Source organism: Pogonomyrmex barbatus, unplaced genomic scaffold, assembly GCF_055798465.1.
Source record: "Pogonomyrmex barbatus isolate J1 unplaced genomic scaffold, ASM5579846v1 scaffold15, whole genome shotgun sequence".
In the NCBI taxonomy this organism is placed as follows: domain Eukaryota; kingdom Metazoa; phylum Arthropoda; class Insecta; order Hymenoptera; family Formicidae; genus Pogonomyrmex; species Pogonomyrmex barbatus.
Genome location: NW_028297111.1, coordinates 6588101 through 6610326, shown reverse-complemented (window position 1 = coordinate 6610326; position 22226 = coordinate 6588101). Strand labels below are relative to the sequence as shown.

General features: G+C 33.8%; 1 protein-coding gene and 1 long non-coding RNA gene across 4 annotated transcripts in view; one reads left to right on the top strand and one right to left on the bottom strand.

Annotated features, from left to right (window-relative positions):
• Positions 1 to 3970, bottom strand: part of LOC105434166 (protein apterous-like) — a 39489-nt gene extending 35519 nt beyond the window's left edge. Inside the window, exon 1 of one of the 2 annotated variants that reach the window (XM_089073399.1) lies at positions 3207 to 3970. In XM_089073399.1, coding sequence (XP_088929525.1) covers positions 3207 to 3254 — 48 coding nt within the window. In that variant the 5' untranslated portion in view covers positions 3255 to 3970. The remainder of the gene's footprint in view (positions 1 to 3206) is intronic. The other variant, XM_011649796.3, reaches the window with a different exon arrangement.
• A 107-nt stretch (positions 3971 to 4077) lies between these two features.
• On the top strand, positions 4078 to 20980 carry LOC105434177 (uncharacterized). Of its 2 annotated transcripts, none has more exons than XR_016138486.1 (2): positions 4078 to 5267; positions 20689 to 20980. It is a non-coding gene; the product is annotated as an uncharacterized LOC105434177 (long non-coding RNA). The 2 variants fall into 2 exon arrangements; XR_003096961.2 differs by lacking the exon at positions 4078 to 5267 and adding an exon at positions 6339 to 7475.
• The last annotated feature ends 1246 nt before the right edge of the window (positions 20981 to 22226 follow it).

The following is a 22226-nucleotide window of genomic DNA, read 5'->3' as shown; positions in this document are numbered from 1 at the left end:
GTGTTATCACATCTGGCTACGTAATCCCGTTGCTTTCAACTTCCGAATAATTATCGCCTATTGCGTTTTCACATTATTTCACTCGATAGTTGATAGCGATTACAGCTTTGTAATCAGACAGAGTAAATATAGAATATTTTGAATATTATTTTTGAAATATCGTTTGTTAATGAAATTAATATATCGACATTTTTCAAAGAACGTCATATAAAAATAAAATAATTATATAACATAATGATTTACGATACAGATCTTATTTTCCGATTGCGATTTCGTCCTTCAATCTTAAGAATTTCAATTTAAATATTAATTATCTTTTGATTTTTGCTGGCGATAAATTCATCATATCAAATTTTCTCAGAAAGCAAAATCAGTCATCTTGCACATATACCACGCACGATGACCTTTGAATAATCTTTCTAAATGTCAATCTGCGATATAATTACGCCTTTAAATTCTACTTCCCAACTAGAAGATATGCGCCAACGAATGATGAATCATCAATAAATCAGTATGTTAAACGCAAATCTATTTTTGCAGTTCAATAAATTAATGATTAAAGTCGTGAAGGCTTGTGATGTTCTCAAAATAACTATCATCTATATTTACTTGTACTTTTCACATTGGTCTCGTAAATTAACATTTCATATATAATCAAGAAAAAGAATCTTAGATTTAAAATAGTAACTTGTTGTAAAAATATTTACGTATATAATTATTAATAGACGTACATAAAGATGTATGTCCAGACATTGGTAAAGTATTATTAAGCATAACGTAACAAAATTTATCATATTAAAATAAATAAACGATCCACGAAATAAAGTCCAAGATGTTTTGTGGCCAGATCTTTGCCAGGATGTACTCGTCGCACGTCTCAGAATCACACCTGTACGTGTTAGATTCAATCTGCCTCCGTTCCGTCGCACTTTCAAATCAAGCAAATTCCTCAGCATCGCAGCGACAATCGCGACAAAGTTCATAAAGATTAATAAACTGTTTAATGAGTTACAAATTTGAGTTATAGTTACTATTTGGAACTCGTAGATACTAAAATATAAATTTATCCCTGAGATAATTGAAACTAAATAAATCGTTCCTTAGAAAAAAAAAAAAAAAAAAAAACAGAAAACTTTAAATAATAAGCTTTGAAAACGAAATTCAATTTTTCAAAACGGAGATTAGACCAAAGAATTTATAATCGCTTTTTAACCAATATTTATACAATTTTTCTTCAGAAAAACAAAACTCAGTTATATTCATGATAATGAATGAATCTCAGCGTTCACAAAGATACAAAATCATTTGAGTATCTGTTACAATTTCTGTATCGTCGAATTCTATATTCATTAAGCCAAGCTCTCATATAAAATTATATTCTCACTAAACTACATAATTCAGTTTTAACAAAGTTATTATGTAAAACTGGTTTCATAATCTGGTTTGAATAATCTGAGATCGGCTCCTTCGGCTAATCATATTTTCAGACAACGTTTTACTGATTTCTTCATTAATACAGATTTTAAGATTAATACTATTTAAAAAATCGTTTTTAAATGCAATTTTTGTATATAATTGCGATATGTGTTTAATGTATATGTGTGCGTACATAAAACTACACTCTAATACTTATTAAATGTATACAGAATTACAGAATTTTATATGTATATTGTCAATCGTATACAAACGTACATACATATAAATTTTCTCTTGATGGGACAAAAAAATATGTAAAGTTATGCTATAATGTAAAAATAATTGATGAGAATTAGAGATCGGATAAAGGAAAAACTATGATCTATTAATATAAGATGAAAGAAGACTTGTCAATTTTATGACAATTTGTGATTACTGACATTAATAAAAAATTTTTTATATATAAATTTATCTACAGGTGTAGTTCTCTGCTATAAGAATAATTTAAGTAATACACTAAAAGCTACTTTGTCATACAAAAATATTTTAGTTGAATCAAACAATTTTATTTCCCGATTTCAATAAGTTTATGTAACATGTTTTTACTTGAGAAAGAGAATGCAAATTTACAAAAAGTCATTAATTAAAAAAATTAGAAATACTAACAGTAAATATCTTCATGTAAATATTGGAAATTTAAAAAAAAATGTACATTTTTTTAAATTAAAATAAGAAATTTTGCTAATATTTTTCTTAATGTTTCCTTTTTATATTTTTTATAATTATTTGATAAAAATAGAAAAAAATATTTACTACATTATTTTAAATTATATATAAATTATAACAAAATATTATTCATTTCTAGTTGGACATTGATGACTGTGTCATCATTATCAAAATGTAATAGAGTTTTATTATAGTTTTGTTATAATTTTGCAATTGTATATTTGACAATCAGAAAGATATGTGTAAATAAAAGTGTAAATAAAAATGTTTTATATATATATATATATATATATATATATTACATTAAATATCTTTGTCATTCGATTTTCTACAGTATCGAAATAAGAAATCTCAGATGAAAGATTACAATAAAACATAATTGTTTGGTTGAAACGAAAGAATTTAACAGAATCAAGCAAGTTGTAATTGACTATCTTTTCTTTTTGATTCAAATATTTACAAAAATTTTAATGTTATTTTCAAATGCCGAGACAGAATCAAACAGTCAATTTACTCAATTATAAAATAATAAAAAGCGCTGTTAACGTTAATGATTTTAACAATACTTATATATATATATATATATATATATATATATATATATATATATATATAATTTTCAAACATTGATGTATAATTATGTATAATTATAAAATATATCAGTAAAAAATAAGAACCCTTCTTGCTAAAAATAATAACAAATAATTTTAATAATTTTTACTTTTCTATATGACATAAAGTAGAAATCATTTGACTTCATGTCTTCTGCAATGTGCATTATCAGAAATGATTCTGTCATGTCTGCACAAATCAAATTCTGGTATTTGAGTACCGATTAAAAATGATCAATTAGAGACCAAGCTCTCCAAAATTCATTTATACTCGCAGAAGCGTAAACAGTCCTACATTCACCATCTTGAATTCAATAGAGAGAAATGTTCGGAGAAATGTGCGGAGATGATATCGCAGATTCACAATCTGAGCGAGGAGCTTCCGCCCCGGCGGGGTGTACCAACTAGTGCGCAGCGGCCAATGGGCAACGCGGACATGGGGATGACACTCACCCAGTGCATGCCGGTGGTAGGAGGGGCGCGCTCCTCATACACTCCCATCAGGGTGGTCGCTGTCGCGGGGTAGTTCCCGCCGAGGGTGCGCGACGCCGAGGTTGCTCGGGGGGGAATCCCGAGGGGTCCGCTTGCCGATAACGCGGAGATGGCGTCCGCCTGTGGCTCGGATCCTCTCTTCCTTCCACCTCTACCGTCCACCCTCGTTCTCTTCTCTCTTGCGTTACTTCCCCCGCAACACTTCCAATATCACGACACTAACGTGGGGGGGTTGAATCCCTCCGAGACACCTTGAAGAATAGACGAGGGAGGAGCCCTCACGGGTGCATCACGCGATTCTTTGACAAAGTCGACGACAGTCCGCCCCAGTTATCGTACGCGAGTAACACCCATGCCACTTCACAGATTAGCACTTGAAGAATCTATTATTGTCATCGCGGTATTATCGACAATTCAGAATTTGTACTTTGCGGTTTATATTCCATATCGCCCCGGCGCACTGCGATAAGCGATGGCGAACAAACATCAAATCAAGCGTTCACGCACCCGCACTGAAACAATTCCCCATCGGTCACACTCTGACGAAGAATCACCCACTCGTAACTGTTTCTTTACTCCTGAAGGAACTCAGTGTAGGAGTGATTTTTCAGGATCATGTGCTCCGTGGAAGAAACGCGACGGCGAACGCGGAGCTTGGTGCGCACGAGACAAGGGACGACTCTACTGCGCTAAGGTAGGTGCGGACGGTTCCGACGAGCCGAAGCCGCGATACGGAGTGAGGGTACCGGCAAGGCCGAGTCCAGTCCCGGATGATTGGCAGCGCCGTCTAGCGACGAAACTAGAATCAGCGGCAATACCGCGAAAGGGGGCGGACTGCAGTTCGCGTAAGGCCACTCCCACGCCACCCCACTCGCTGCGCAATATACGAGTCCCACCCCTTTTGCGTTTCGCGCGTTGTGATGAAGCGTTCTCTTTCGAACGGGTTTGCTCGGGAAGGGCAGGAGGAAAACTAAGGAAGAAGGAAGTCGACGCCGTTGTGTCTCGCATTGTCGTAACCTCTTGGGTAATCATAAATTGTGCATGTAGGAATATATATACTACAAAAGATTTCTTCCTCATCATCAAAGAGAAAAAAATCCTTTCCTTTTCCTAAAAAACGTGAAATTTATGATTAGTTGAGTTTCCTCCAAGGAAAAGTTTCGTTGACATTGTTAGCAAATTTCTGACATATTCACATGAAAGATTTTTTTGTATGAGTCACATATTTTAAATACGAAATAAGATCGAATCAAAATCTGACATTTCTTTATGAAACACTATTTCTTTATGAAACACTACTCTTTTTATAATCATTTAAAAATAAATATATATACTTAAATAAATATATTCTATAACAATAAATACTATTTCTTTTTTCAACTTACTAATTTTTGTCAGTACAAAAGATGCTGCGAATAATAACAGCATCTTGTTCTTCTTTCATATTATAATTATTGTCACTCATAATATACTCATAATTTTATGATTCTCAAATACTTCAGTTTTTCATCTGATCCTTGAGTTTTCACAGGCTCATGCATTTCTGTCTCTAATAGAGAAATAATAACATACTATTAAAAAAATAATTCTTTTTCCATGTCAGCGTAATGCTTGATTCGTTTACCTTCTCGCCACGATTATGTTTTGCTCAAAAACGATGTAGAGATGGGGAAGAGATGATCTCCCAAGCAGACCGAGAGAGATAGACTGAGAGACAGAAATCATAAGGCGACCGTCCGATATCCCATCATAAAGAGAAACCGGTTTCATCACGACGTAAACGGAAACCGCGTCGCTTTCCGATCAGAAATTCTTGATGCGGTGTCCCGATGATGGAATCCGCGAAAACAGCGCTTCCATTCCGCTTGACCTGCGCCATCGTCATCGTTAACCGCAGTCACTTTATTCTGCGGCGCGATTAAGCCAAGTGTTTAGAGGGGAAGCCGACCAACGGAATGCAGAAAAACACGTCGACGAAGTGAGCTGTCGATGCTGTGGTGTTCTCCATGGATGCACTCTTAGGTAATTTCCAAGGATTTTGTCATGTGTTACGGCTGTGTATTCAAATTCTACTGTGAGATGAGTTCTTGATAAAGAGCAATCACTGGTGAGAAGCCTCGTTCTATGTAAAGTGCGGCTTTGCGCGTAGAACTGCGTAAAGAAGTGTTAGCATTAATCAAAGAAGTAATATATAAAAATGAGAGAGAGAGAGAGAGAGAGAGAGAGAGAGAGAGAGAGAGAATTATTTATACGTAAATATTCTTTCACATATATTTCTGTGTTTCTATTTTCGCAGATTGTAATTATTATCACTTTTTAATATAAGTAGAAAAATAAAAAATAAATTATATTTTTATATCTCTTTGCAGATAACTGCTTCACATTTTATATCCATATATCGTATATTTAACTTAAGATATTTTTGCGATTATTCTTTTGTTACGTTTGGCATAGACAGAAATAGTATGGTTAGAACATTCGGACATTTGAAACTCCAGTATTTTCGGTATTATTCTCTTTTACAAATGGAAGAGATCTGCGAGCGGTAAACCATAAAGCAGCTTCCGAATTGAAAGTGGCGGTCGGGTCGAAAGCCATTGGCGCTTTTAAGCTTTGTCTCTAAAATCCTTGCGCACCTGGTTGAAAGGGCTTTCGTTTGCTAAATTTACGCCGTCGCTCTTTATGCTTTTGGCTGCGAGCGGTAGACGGAGATATCAAAAACGTAAATTCAAGTTGAGTTGAAATATATCGGCACTCCAGATTTCAGAGATTTAATAAAAGGAATGGTTTGTTTGAAAGACAGAAAAGTACAGAAACGATTTAGTTAAAAGACTACTTTTTATACAAGCATATTTTAAAATAATAAACGTAATAAAGATAACAAATGCAATAAAGATAATGAAAAAAAGCTTATTCATAAAAAAGAAAAATAATTACATAAAATATTTAAGACTTTTAAGTTTTGCATTTAAAACTTGTAAACTTTTTAAAAGATCTATAGAAATTTAAAATTATAATAAAAATTTATAATTATACAAGAACTTTTGCAAATCGAAAATTTGATCGATAAACTAACAACTGTGTGAACGTGTTCTTATATTTGACAAGGAAATGTATATACGCATTGCGAGAGATCAATTCCTGTAAGCAATGCAACTCGATGCCTAAAAGGTCGCACCTTGAACTGCGGAAAGAATACCCGTTTTCCGCAGTCCGGCTGGCCGAGAGTATTCTCGGGTCGCTTGTGAGCTAAACGGTCCACCCAGCGGTCATTGTCACCATTGTTTGCGGCCGGCAAGCCGCGGGCACGCGCGAATTTCAAACGTGTAGAGAAACGCGACAATGAGCGGTCGGGCCGGTTACACGCGGGGTCCACAACGGGCGTTACAATAAGCGGGACCTCAATAAATGTTCAGGCAGTGTGCATTCGGTGCATTTTATAGAACACGAGCTAACATCTTCTAAATGACAGTCACATTGTAAATCTTCATATCCTTTTGTCTACGAATGTACGGATTGTTGTACATAAATGTTAGCGATGTTAGCTAACAAACGATACAATTACAGATTAAATCCGGAATACGACCGGATAATATCTTCTCAGTGTCATAAAATGTCGACATTAATAAGGAATAAGGAAAAGGGAAGAAATGGAAAATTATTAAGAAATAATTTTCGAAAATTCTTTTATATAACCTTAAGTTAAATAAAAAGAAGCAAACAGAATAAATAATAGATATATTTATTATTAAAATAAATTCAAGACGTGTCACATTTGGGGGATTTGCTTATTTATCGTGCGTAAAATGTATACATATTCGACATATTAGGAGGATATAGAAATTTATAATGTGCGACCTTGAAAGAATGCAAACGCGTTAATATGTAGAGACGACAACGACACCACAATGGGCGAGGATCCCGTAAATATCTGGCAAGGAAACGTCGCTTGTCCATTGTAGTGACAACGAATAGAGAATGTTCCAGACAGTCGACCAATCGGAAACACGTGCTGTTGAATGGATGTCTCGGGGATTATGTGCTCATTCAAAGCAGTGTAATACACGCTGTCGCCACTGCCGGCGGCGCCGTTGCTATTGCTGTCACTCGAGCATCTCTTTCACGAATTCAAGATTTTAGAAGCGAAAGGAAAAGCGACTTAGTTTGAGCATGCTGCATCATTATGGGATCAATCGATTAATCCTCAACCGACGTTCTACAGCTCTACAGGTAAACCGTAATAAATTTTTACAACAGTTGGTTTGCTTGTCGGAAAGAAAATTGTGCGTTTAAATTAAATTAAATTCAATAGTCTTGTATGAAAAATCCGGTTTAATTTATATTAATAGTAAGTCATTATCATTATTTACAAATAACATTTAAACTGCATAGTATATAACTTATATCTTCAAAAAGAGCTGTAATTTGTGTGTGTGTGTGTGTGTGTGTGTGTGTGTGTGTGTGTGTGTGTGTATGTGTATGTGTGTCTCTTAATTTAAATATCTTAATTGATTTTGATCATATAAGACAATGAAAGAAAATAATGTTATTTGTTTCAAAATGACAAATATTATAATAAGCAAAAAAACTTAGCTAAAAATCATATTTTTTTAAACATATCAAAGTTATTATTACCTTTTAACTAGAACTTTTTATTATCAGCATGGAATAATTTAAAAGAGAAATTCAGTGATCTATAACAATATTGCTTTTACATGATTTTGAATATGAATAAAGAGATTTCAGTAGAGAAAATTTATTTTAATATACATATATTCAAAACGATTAAAACTTCGATACATGCGTGTTTCGAGAATGATTGTTTAAATCTTGATTAAAATTAATAAACACCTTAATTTTTATATATCGAACGACATAAGTAATTCTTTTTTATTTAATTACATATTAATATGTAAAATAATAAACTTTTAAAATTACACACACACACACACACACACACACACACACACACACACACACACACACACACACACACACATCACATCACATATTTTTTTAAATTAATGGTTGAAAAGTACAGATAAATTATCAAAAACGTAACAAACACGTTTTTTGTAGTTTTAGGTACTTTCCAATTAGATTTAGTGTTTTTAAGTTACTAATTCATCAAAGGAATCTTAATCCTTTATGCATACAAATTTCCTATATCCATGAATTTGCAGTCTACTGCAAATTGCAGACACTTTGATTTGTATAATACACATTGATATACTATATTGTTTCCTTAAAATAATTCCACAGACACATTTTATTACGCAAATTTCATCCTTATGCCCAGAGGCATAAATAATATGAAATCTTTTAAAACCAAAGCGGGATTACTCGTACTGTGTACGTCATTACTTGTAATAATATATCACTCGGGCGATTTTCATCCGCCTAACGCGGTCACTTTATTGGCGGGATATTTTCAGGTTATAGAGCAGCAGCGCGTGCCGATCAATGAACGCTGCGTGGATTATAAGAGCTGGGTGATTCGTTGTCGAAGAGGCACGTGTTCCGCAGTAACACGTGCCTGCTCGACGACGGGCTTTACGAGGGAGCAAACTGACGGAATGGTTCTAAAGAGCCCCTTCTCTTCTCTTCTTGCAGCTCGGCGCATTCAACTGCGCTTGCCCGCTTGATTTTCTCGCGTAAAAATTTCGCTCAGTTTCTCAGTTTACAATAACTCAGTTTATATATACAATAACGTTTTACAATATTTTTACAATTATTCAAAATAGCGTTTCATTATCTACGTATTTGAAAATTGGTCGATTTGATCGTTTCGGCTTATAAATCAATGTATTGCGCATTACGATTGTATTACATATACATTTGCAAAGAGCACCTCGAGAAATGTCGACGATCGCGAAAGCGGCGCTTCTCGTCTGGCGCCATCCCGATTGCAAAATCTTGCGAATTAGGCGAATTCGCTGCGGTGCGGCCGTTCCGTCTGCTCGATCCGTCCTCGAGAATGAACTCCGCGCGCGTCTATATTCGCGGGACTTAATGCGCGCAATTCGTATGCGCCGTATCCCACAATCGCAATAAACTGCGCGGCGAGCGCGGTGCTTTTGCCGGCCCTTAGGCTCGCGAGGGCTTGGACAAAACGGCGGCGAAAAAAATTGGAAATCTCGTCGGGCCACTCGCACCGACGTGGCTCGACGCGGCTCGACCGGCAGTTTGCGAGAAATTAGTATGCGAGATGTTTCGAGATGCTCCTTTTTTTGCAGCCGAACGGCTATTGCTCCGAACGCCAGAGAGAGGATGAAAAAACTTGAGGCAAAAAAAAAAGTTAAGTCTGGAGAACTTAAACTGATTTCTGAGGGGATCTAAGATGTTCCGGAAATTTAAAAAGTTATCTTTAAAAAAAACTTCTTTCTTTAAGTATAATCTTCCAATTCGAATCGAAATTTTATTCCAATTTTTTTATCTTAACCTTATTTTAAGGTTTATAGATTTTAAAGGATTGAGTTTCTACTTTGCATTTGAAATAAGCAATGAGCAATTTTTTAATTTAAAATTTAAAAAATGAGTTTTTGATCATCTTTAATAAAAGTTTGTGATTTTTTTTTTAATAAAAGCTGTAAATATAGAATAATATAAAATAAAAAATCTATCTGACAGATCAAAACAGATATAAAAATTTTAAATAAGGTAGGAAAATAATTTCGACTTGGGAAGAGTCTTGAAAACTTTATCGAATAAAGTTTCTTTGGACATGTTTTACGATTCGTGAAGATCTTAAATTATAGATATTGAAATTTTAGAAGGCAACATGCTTAGAAATTTAAGTAAATATCGGAGATGTTCGAAGAATTTCTAAAAATAAAATATTTTCAAAATTTTCCAAAAGTGTTTGAGAAAGATCTAAGAACCATATATACCATATGCCATAAATACGTTCGTCAAAATCTTGAGACACGCGAATTTGAACGCAAATTCGAAGAACTCAAGATGAAAGCTTATGAAAGGACTATTAAGCACAGATCTTTATTGGTAGAAGTTTATTTGACGAAAAGGCACCTGAGATCTCGCGTAATGGATGATTCCTCTCCTTCCCTCCTCGTATCGAAAACGTTCTTTTAGAACGGCGCGGATATCCTCTTACCGACACGTGGCTCGCACGTGCCCTTTTGCCAACTAGTTCCACAAAAGCGAAGGAGGGTTCCTCCAACGCGATCCTATAAGGCTATTAATTAAGCGAGATTCGAGGCATGTCAGATTTGAAGACAGATTCGCGACTTCGAAGCATGCGTCACGTTTCCGTCATCGGCTTTGAAATACGGCACGGACCAATTGTTGGTTCCGATCGCCTATTATTTCAGATTTAACTCAAATTTTGTCTGTTTCCGAAATGTCCTCATTCGCTGAAAAGCTTCGTCGAATGTCAAACAATGGAGTATTCAAAGTTCTCTTCGTCGATTCTCGGACGAAATGAAAACTTGTAAAGTGATGTCGCGACACTTGTCAACATTACTACAACGAAACAATTGATATTTTATTTCTTACTTATTCATATCTGTTTGAATGTTTTTGTCATCTAAATCTTAATATTTAAGTTCAGATGACGTGCTTAAAATGTATCTATAAATACATGTTGAAACTATTAGTTTTAATCTAATCATTTAAATTTTTACTTGTGAAATTTATGTTTCAATAAATGGCACACAAAGATCATTAAATAAAAACTGTTGTGTAATAAACGGTAAATAATTCATTGGTGATAAATGTGAACGATAAACGAAAGTAAAAAAAAAAGGAAAGCGTTCAAAGCTATTTTGTGTGATGTAAGTTGCTTGGCAGTTAAATCCACCGTGTAATGTAACAGGACACGTTGATGAGAGCTGATCTGACGTGTAAGGGATACTCGTAAAAAAATTGGTTCTACGGTTCTCCCTATCACCAACTCACGTGTGTGCTATTATTGTGGGAAAAGCAGCAATATTCTAAGCTCGATCTCGTACCCTCGTACAATTTTTTTGAGAATATAGCTATTTGCAAAAAAATAGAGCAAAAGGGACAAAAGAGTATTCCTTTCTTGCTACATATGTAATTTTTATATTTTATATGTACATGAGATATATATATATATATATATATATACACAAGAAGACCATATTAAAGTCAAATATATCTATTAAAATGCTTTATCTCCTATGTATTTTCTTTTTTGAAGATAACGAATTATTACTTTTTTTTTTTAAATAACACTTTTAAAACTTATTTTTAATTGTTTTCATATATTTATATATATATATATATATATATATATGCAATATTTTTTTCAATAATTTAGATTTTATGGTTAATTATAAAGCGCTTACGCGAAAAAAATGGAACGTTTCCGTAGCATTTTATCATCCGGCTTATCGCGAGGGTGTGTGTTTTCCCCAATATTTCACCTCCATAAAAATCTCATAAACAATGCGATCAGCCCGTATACAACAGGACGTGTGTCCTGAACCCCATCCGTTTCATATTACAGACTTCCAGGATTCATCCATCATGCCAGAAAAAGCCCCGTCGCAATGAAAACCGCCGATGTGGCAGCTCGTGATTGATAAAACATCAAATTAGTTAACGCAACCCCGACATCTTAAGCCAAATACTCTTGCACACATAAAAAAGGTGTTAATATTGACGTGTAAAAATGTAATCTAGATTTTTGACAGAAATATTTTAAATTCAAAAAACGATTTATGATTCTGATTTTTGATTCTATTTTTTATAATATTTTTAAATTATTTATTTTTTGTTGTTGAAAAGATTTGTGATTGTGTATTTTTTTACAAGATTTTTAAATTATTCCCTGAAAATTAGTACAAAGTTAGTACAAGTTTCTACAAAGCTTGTACCTTTTGAGATTTATATAATTTTGGTTTGTTGAATAATCAAAGTTTTAAAATTTTGAAAATTTTTGTAAATTTGCAAATTTAATTACAATGAACAGTTTGTGATATGTAGAATAGACAACATAAGTATTTTGATTTCTATTTAATCGGCGAAATGACAAATGATATTCAAAGATAATTTTCATCTTTTTGACTTTTCATTTTTTTAAAATGCTGCATGTGCTTTTCCTGTTGAGTAATAAATTCTTTTAAATGAGCGATCATTTCATCACTTTTGTTAATTTATTTGTTGATTAATTTTGTGAATTTGTGTGAAATTATTATTTATTTATATCTCACATGCTTTGCGAGTCGTCATGTTCTTTTGTCACACATTTTTGAGTCACATGGATCGTTTACCTTCGAAAGAATCATTGGGGCCGCATTGGAATTCTTAGAATCCAGCTGTTTGCTCACTTTCTTATAAAACTATGATTTTTTGCAACCAATTTCGTGTCAATCACACAAATCAACAAATTACAAACTCATATTTTATTACTAATCCAAAGTTTGAAGAATTTAGAGGAGCAAAAATATTATCCGTACGCACATCCGTACATTCAAGATTGATCTCCGAAAAGAAAATTCACAATCTTTCAGGAGTTCAGACTTTTAGTGATACATAATTCACAGCTTTACGTTTAGGACATTCGTTTTATTTTTTATTCGCGCGAGTCGGTGTTAGCTCGCGTGAATGCACAAAAGGAGAAGAAAAAAAAAAGAAGAAAAAAAAAAAGAAATCCACAATTCGACATTCGCGCTGGTGCCTTGTTCGATCTCTCGAGGGTATGGCTTTCGCGGGCGGACTTCGAAGTGGCCAGTTATTTATGGCTGGATGTATTAGAGGATGGATATAAACGTCGATTATTGCAAACACTTAACAGTCCGTATATCAATCAGACGCCAGTCCGATGCGCAGCCCCTCGAGAGAGTGAAGAGGGTGACGTTGCGCCGCATTTTTTTCCGATGCACCTCCGCGAGGAGCGTGCATCATCGCTGATGCGGTTGCAGCGATGATCGTTCGATATACCCGACCAAGCTACGTTACGTGTGTTCTCCGAAAGCTAACGAAAATATATACATATATACACGCAAACAACAACGATATTTTCCGATCAACGGTGATATTTATTTACTTACATATTTATTTCTTGCTCAACTAGTAATCTCGAGATAAAACTTATACGATCAATATGATTATATGATTATGCAAGATATAGTTATTTCCAATTATTTTTGACCAATTTAAAACAATTAAAAAACTATATTTAGATTGAACGGGAACTAAACTGCGTCAGTCGTATTTATTGGCGGAAAACATAAATACGTTTAATAATAACTGCATATATTACTAATTCGGACAAATGTATCATCTCAATAGTTACACTTCACGAGAGAGATGTAAGATGTTTGTTTCGAGCAAATCAATAATCGTCTATTTCACAGTTGCATTTTTACCGCGAATTTATGATTTTATATAAATATATATATATATATATATAGATTATGCGGTGTTTACCGCATAAATGAGCATAATTAGAAATTCTCTCTTTCTCTCTCTTTTTCTCTCTCTCTCCCATATATATATATATATATATATATATATATATATATATATAATGTATATATTTTATATATATAAACAGAATTTCTAGTTATGCTCATTCATCGGTAAACACCGCTGGTTCTCCCGATTTCATTATATTTATATATAATGCAATCGAGAGAACTAGCGGTGTGCATTGATTGAACTATAAATGAGCATAACTAAGAAATTCTGTCATTTAGAACCCACTGCTTAACTACTCATATCGTAAAATGTTTCTTCGATGAATCGTCGACCCCAATAAAATAGCAGCTGCCCCGAGACTTTTCACGGTGGCATTATAACACCTGTCATCTGTGGAAAACCCAATAGGGCGTGTTCGTTTTCACGCATGTAACACACATGTGAGAGACCTGTTGTCCACTTTTGAAGTATAAAAGATTCGGATAATTTCCCACTTCTATTATACTTGTTTATATGTTTTTATTTTGCCTATCCCTGAGGAAAATGGAAAAATTGTAAAAATACAAAAAGAATGTTAAAATAAAAATATCTTTAATTAGATGTTAACGTAAATTACAAAAGTAAATAAAAATCATAAGATTAATTGTATGTGTGAATTATGTCCAATTGACCTGAAACAATTTTATCGTATATGCAGATCTACATAAATATTTTATTTTTTTTCTCTCCTTTTTTCAATTTTTCAATTTCCTAACATCGCATATGCGAATCCACGAATTATAATTTTTTTTTTATCGATTTCAATTCATGCATTCAGAAGTATACAGAAGTTTTGACAATATACATTTTATATGATAAAATAAAACGTTTCAAGATGTAACAATTTGACGTGGTATTAAACTCCGCGGCCCAGCATATCTCATATCCAAACTTTCAGCTCATTCGTCTCTAATCTGGCTCTAATCTCGCCCCCTAATCCGGTTCGGCGTCGATTTTCTCGATCTTGGACCACCGGTATGACACCGGGAGAGGATCAAATGGATCGTTCTCGAGGCATCGGCGCAGCTGCGCGCATGTTGCAGTCGCACATAATTTATGGCATCGACGAGGAGAGACCGGAGTGAGAAAGGGGGAGTGTAAGGGTGAAGAGGGAGAAAGATTAACAGTAAGAGAGCGAGAGGAAGACAGGTCGGCCGCACGGACATTAAGATACCAACAAGAAGGGGGGAATAGGGGGAGATGCGAGGACAAGCATTCTTTATGCGCTTTATCGGCCTTATCAAACGGCCGGTAGTGATGTGACTTGAGCAACTCGATGTCTCTTACTCTCCCGCAAACTCGCCTTCTCTTTCCTCTCTTTGTCCTCCTTTCCGTATTTAAGCTTGTTGTTATTTATGAACGTTACTAGAAAGTATATTTGAGACCCCAAAGATTACCCTTTTGCTAAAAAGTGTTATTATATAAATGTCGCCTTAAATGCTCGTAATATAATATAATATAATAAGAAAACGTTATTATGTTAAATAATGTATTTAGAGCTTTTAGTATTAAAGTAATATTTAATACTTTAAATTTTTTTTTAATACTTTAAATAAAGATAATGAAACGTTTAGGAAATGAACGTTTGAAGAAAGACAGAAAACAAAAAATGAAAGAAGACAGGCATAAAATTAGAATTAACGTTACATTTAATATAAGATGTATCTTATATAGGGTACTTAAAGTCAATAGGATACTTAATGTTTTACTGAAGTATAATATATAAATATATAAAACATGGATGTAAGAATATGGATGGAGTAATAGAAAGTAAAGTAAAAGACGTAAGAATAAAACTTTCAACTGATATGACTACTGCTTTTTTATCATAAATCTACCCCCTCTTAGTTTAGAATTATGTTTAAGGGGATGCTGAACTGACGAGCGAACCCCGACGAAACGTTCACACATCTACACATACATAGATACATTTATGTATACATACATACGTACACTCATCATACATTTCTGTACACATATGAACAAATTTTTATGATACTTCCCTAATCGTAATAAGTGTCTAAGCCTAATTCTAAGAACTCAACGTTGCTTCTTCATGTAACCTTCTAGTCTAGCAATATCAGTTTTGTAAGTATAGGCTGTAAAAGTTTCATATAAAGCAAATATTTACGCGACTTGACAGCTTTGGACGCCATTTTAAGATACCAAATGGTAAAAAAGATTTAAATTTTAAAAGTTTTTCTCGTTCTTGATACGAAATTCATATGCTAAGCACGTATTAATGCATAAACTTTAATTGTGGAAAAGGATTTCCAGATCTGTAAAGTTAATAAAAAATGAGAGTTATACAAAAATTATTGTGTTTTATCGATAATACAGACAAGTTCAGCATCCCCTTAATTCAGATATTCCTACATTAATAAATGCCGGGAAATAAAATCGGAGGATGAAACTTTGTTAAATCAACATGGCTATTTTTCTTTTTGCCACTCACATTTCAACTTCTCTTGCCTGAAATTATTTAACGTTCCATCCATATATTCTTACACTTATGATTAAACATTTTTATCTAAATTATCTCTTTTTCTTTTTTCACGACTGTATCTGTCCATAAAAATGAATTCTATGATTTTAAATCTCATAGTCAAAATTTGAGATTTTAGATCGGCAAAAGAAAAAAAAATGAAAGAATTAGAAGAAATAGAGAAAGATAAATAAAAAAATTGATTCTATTTTTCATACATTGTTCCGTGATATACATTGTTACATGAAACTGACTTCTGTCGGAGTGAGTTCGACACCAAAGGGCGGCGAAAAAGTAAGCCGTTGACACATAATTTTTTTGAGAGAGCAATGCGATACGCGCGGACGTGAGTTATTTATCGCGCGTAAATAAAGATATAGGGAAATTCTTTTTAATGACCGATCTTTCTCTTTCATTTTTCCCCTTCCTCCCAGCCTTTTTCTCCTCTTTTTTCTTTACTAACTCATCTGAAAGTCATTAAATGTCAACATGTTTCTAAGCACAGACTAATAATGAATTGCATATTAAAATCACATTGAATCGCTTAATATCGCGTGTATTACAAAAATCATTCGTGACAATTGTGAATTATAATCTGATCAGGTAAAATTTAGTCTGAAAGAAATTATTTCGATTATAAATGAAACGATTACAAAAATTTATCTAGTGGAATAAATGAAATAATTTTCTTTAAGAAAACAATTTTAAGCTATAAAAAATAAATTAATTAAAATAATTTGTTGGAAAGGACGCATTACTATTGTAATTGAGATTGTTGCAAATTCTTATTAGAAAATCAGATTTTGCCAATTATTAAATTTCTCTCTCTTGCTTATTACTATTTTTTTTCAAATTTTCATTTATAAAATATCTATAATTGAGAGGAAAATTACAAAACAATTACTAATCAATGAAAACTCCAAAATTTTCAAATATGAAAATTGATATATTTTTATCTTACGATTTCTTATTAAAGCAATATAACGAAAAGATTCGTTTATTTTAGTTTACCTGCCCCGCAAATTCTTATATGCTTCATATTAAAGAGATGTCTTACTGTTTATCTGAGAAATATTAAAAAACCATATTATTTAATATTTAAAAGGAGACATCAGGATGAAAGGGATATCAGTTAGAAAAGTTAATTTTTTTATTTTATTTGAAAAAAAAAGTTAATTTTTTTTATTTTATCTGAATGTTCAAGAATTTTTGAAGAATATATTTCTAGAGTTTTAATTTGATGTGAGAAAAAATAACGAAATTATTGAATATTTCTGAGAGCGCGTCAAGTCGTTTGAGTGCGCCGCTCGGCAGGCGCTGCGATAGGAACTTTTATGAACTTTTATCTATACGAACTTGAGATGTAATGTTTTTACCTATGTATGTTGATCTATATGAATTTTTTTGACCTTAAGATTTTTTGTTTGTGTGTTCAAATTGGTTTTGACATGTTTTCTAATTGAAACTTATACAAACTTATAGAACCATAATCTATTCAAACTTTAATACGTTTTTCTCGAAATCATTTTTTTTAATTGATTGACATGATTTCTCGAAAACCATTGAATCAATTACTTTTAATTTTTAACAGTATATTTTAAAATGTATTGTTTATTATTCGTTTAGTATTGTTTTTTATTCAATCATGACTTTTTGCAATATTTTCAATCATTTTTATTTTACGATTAAAATTTTTACTGAAAAATTGTAAAAAAGACACTATTAAATTATGTATATGTGTATGTGTGTGTGTGTGTGTGTGTGTGTGTGTGTGTGTGTGTGTGTGTGTGTGTGTGTGTGTGTGTGTGTGTGTGTGTGTGTGTGTGTGTGTGTGTGTGTGTGTGTGTGTGTGTGTGTGTGTGTGTGTGTGTGTGTGTGTGTGTGTGTGTGTGTGTGTGTGTGTGTGTGTGTGTGTGTGTGTGTGTGTGTGTGTAATTTAATTGTGTCTTTTTTACAATTTTTCGGTAAAAATTTTAATCGTATATAAAAGAAATAGAAATAAATAAACAGATATATATATATATATATATTTATTTATTTATTTATTTTTATTTCTTTTGTCCAACGCGTTAAATATGTTAAAATTGTGCTAAAATCATTTGTATGCAATCTTCGAAATAACGAGGCGAGACGGCAAATTTATGCAATGATTGCGATGATGCAGGGCGAGGAGCAGCCTGATACTGTGACACAGATGAAGTGAATTGCAATGTTCACGAAACATTGGCATTCAACAATGTATAATGATACGGATAATACCCGTAAAAATATTAACTTTTTTTTTTATTATTTATATTTTTTCAACTAATTTGAGATTTAAACATTACTAATAACGACTTTTTCTCAAGTAGGATTAGACGTAGGTCTCTTCTTGAATTGCAATGAAGTATGACATATAAATATATCGAAGCAAATATCGAATCGAATATCAAGATTCATCTATTAAATCAAATTGTGTCTAGACTGATTTCATATGAATTCCTTAGTGGAACTATAAATACGGCCTTAAGAATGGAGCGCGCGCGAGCTTTAAAGAGATGTGCGATTATCTAGAATCGATGCTGTCAAGGCTTATCTTCGTCTTTCGCGCTATCGTCTTTCGCGTTACAGATCATTGACTGAAATATATTCGCGCATCTGTATAATTCAGATAACTACGCTTTGAGAGAATTCGTCCCGGAAGCATCTGTTTTAAATGCGAACTGAATTATAGGTAAATGATTATGATGATGTCTTAATTACCCAAATATCAACACACAAAAGAAATTTGTTTCATATCCAATCGGATTCTTGTAGAAAAAGTCACATACACACACACACACACACACACACACACACGCGCGCGCGCGCGCGCGCACACACAAATATAAGACTTTAAACGATTTAACAAAAAAATAAATATTAATGTCATAAATCACTATATATAAAATTATTTGACATCTTCTAAATAACATTATAACATACTATTCGTACGTAATATTCAATTAATTTGACCTTGATTCATTTAATGAAGAATTATATTATATCTGTTTATACAGATTGATCGAAGAGAGAAATAAGATAATACTAGAAAGAGGAACTAGAGAGGAGTACAAGTGTTTCAATGAGGCACAGATACATGGGGGAGTATCGTACAACCGGAATCAGATGGCCGACGATGATAAGAAAATGAATAATACAATGTTTTATTTGTTGCACTCAAGGGATACAGAATATGTGAAAGAGCACATATAAGATCGACAAATTTAACGCAATTGCATAAATTTGCCGTCTCGCCTCGTTATTTCGAAGATTGCATACAAATGATTTTAGCATAATTTTAGCATATTTAACGCGTTGGACGAAAGAAATAGAAATAAATAAATAGAGATATATAATAAATAAAGATAATAAATGGAGATAAATAAATAGAGATATATAATAAATAAAGATAATAAATGGAGATAAATAAGGAATAGAAGTACATAATAGATAAATAAAGATAAATAAAATTTTCGCAATCCGAAACGGCAGAAAATTTCAAAATTGAAAAGGTCATGCGACAAAAAAAAATGATGTAAAATTTTAAGAGTGTATAAAAAAATCAGTACACTCATCATGTTTTTAATCACGACATCCTTGACAATTCAAGCCTTGCGTTTGATATATACAATCTCTCTCAGTTTGTTGAATTTTTAAATTTCTCAGTCCTCGGTATTTATATAATACATGTATTCGTGCTAGGCCCTGCTATCATTTGAGATCCTGCACGCAGCGTCTTCCCGCGGTTCAACCGGCGATGAAAAATGTTAAGAGACACGTACAACGTCATTGTGTCGCCAGTAACGTGAAACCTCACGAGCTTCCCCCTTTCTTTCTTTCTTTCTTTCCTTATCTAGCTCTCTCTCTCTCTCTCTCTCTCTCTCTCTCTCTCTCTCTCTCTCTCTTCCTCTCCCTCTTTCTCTTTCTCTTTCTCTTTCCGACATAACACAAAGCTCTCGCATAACGCATGGCACGAGTCCGGAGAACGAGTGTGATAAACATGTCAGCGTGACTGGACCCCCTGCAGCGGGCCCGGTCCGGGGCCTGAGAGTTTGATGCCCCCGTTACCTGTGCGCCCTAACTTTAACACCGACTCGTACAGAAATCACGTTTCTTTTTTTCGGGGGGTTTTTTTTTTTTTGGATCTTGGCCCGCTCGCTTGTCCGAAAAACGACGCACGAACTGTGAAAACTGGTAATAAAATAAAACGACCGTTTAACGTTAGATGCTTGAATGTAGATAGAAAATGATGTAAAGAACTTGGTCGTCATCAGGGCAACGATTCGTCAATCATAAAAACTTTGGTGATAATTATGACGTTATCTAAAACGAATAAAAGAATGAAACGACACAAACAGAACCAACCAATTCTTGTAAAAGAAATGCAAATCCTTTCTTTTCTCTTCTTCCATCTCTTTTCTACTTTATCCTTTTTTCTTATCTTTTATTTATATTTTATCTATAAGATTGATTAAGCTCAATTATTTTTAGATACCCGAAGTTGTGTGGATCCACATTGTTGCTTCGACATCGATCGAGAGGAAACGCTTCTCGATGCCATGGATCGCCATCAAGCCTGATTATGCCGAGTGCACAAATCACGATGTAACGTGCCGATCTCTTCGGGGCCCCCATCGTATTTTTCGTCGACGTAATGCCCGATGACAGCCGTGGCAGTTAAACGTGCATCATCGGCGTATATCGACGCGGATGCCTCGTTGCCTCTGTATCTAACTTCACCGCTGGACGATAAGGCTTCTTATTAAATATCCCATAAAGAGTAGCCGTGCATTTTCCCCCATCCCTTCTCAGTCGACGTGTCTCTCTTTCCCTTCTTCCTCGAGTCTCTCCCGTTGAACCCTTTCTCTCTCGCTCATTCTCCCTCGTCCGCCGACTTTCTGTGAGAGAAGGAGGACAACGATCATCCGTGATCGACACGGAGGACCCATAAACGCAGCGTGGAATGTTGGTCATCGTGCCGCCCCGAGCACGAAATCAGAATCGGTGGCAGTACAGCAAATCAGACATTTTATTCAGCATAACCGCCGGTCGGACCGACAGCTCTTCATGTGGGTTATCTCCTTGCTGCATTGCATCGCCGCTCTAAATGCAGTCTTCAAACGCCGCATCGGGCCCCGTAGTGGGAATGCAGTCCCAATAGCGCAGTGATACTCAAATCGCGCGAACGTCGTCCATATTTGGAGTTTGGACACATAAATTATATTAAACAGGTTTTAGAGTCAGAATTTGAAAAAAATTTGAAAATCAATAGCTTTGAAATATATAATAAAATACTATATTTATAGATTAATAATTTGAAATTAAATTTCTTTTCCTAAGCAATTTTCTTTTTTAAATAAAATAATTCAACTAACAAAATTAATTTCTATACAAAATATATTTGAAGATAAATATTTAATTAATAATATAATAACATAAAAAAATTAAAAGTTATTTTTTTTAAATATTAACAACTAATATTTTAAATGTTAGTTACTTTATTTATTTATTATTTTTTACTTTATTTATTATTTTTATGCGTACCGCGTGTAAATTTTTGCAACTATGATTCGACTAAAGATCTCTGAAAGATGAATCATAAATGTGCTGTAAAGTTTGATGAAACCGGACGAGTTAAATTAAGCGATTATAACGCAACAAGTTTATTGATTTTTCAGTCATAAGTTTGTTTCGCCGGTTGTTGCGTCGTGCGTAAAAACTCAAATTGATTTGAGAAACGCTGAATGAGTCCACCATATTTTGTGCCGCCGCGGGTGCGATGCAGTGCCATTTGTAAACTCCGGCAACTCCGGTCCGAAGAAAGCGAACGACATATCGCCGGGGACATATTACATGAAATGTTATATACTGCGAATGTTTTGCGCAGAAGGATTTTCATTGAGATTCGGATGCCGATGATGGTCCTCGCCAATCACACTAAAACGTTTCCGTAAATTCTCGAGGGACGCATTCCGTTTGCCAATTCCTTCTGACTTCTTTACATTAAAGCAAGAAAACGAGAGACCCAC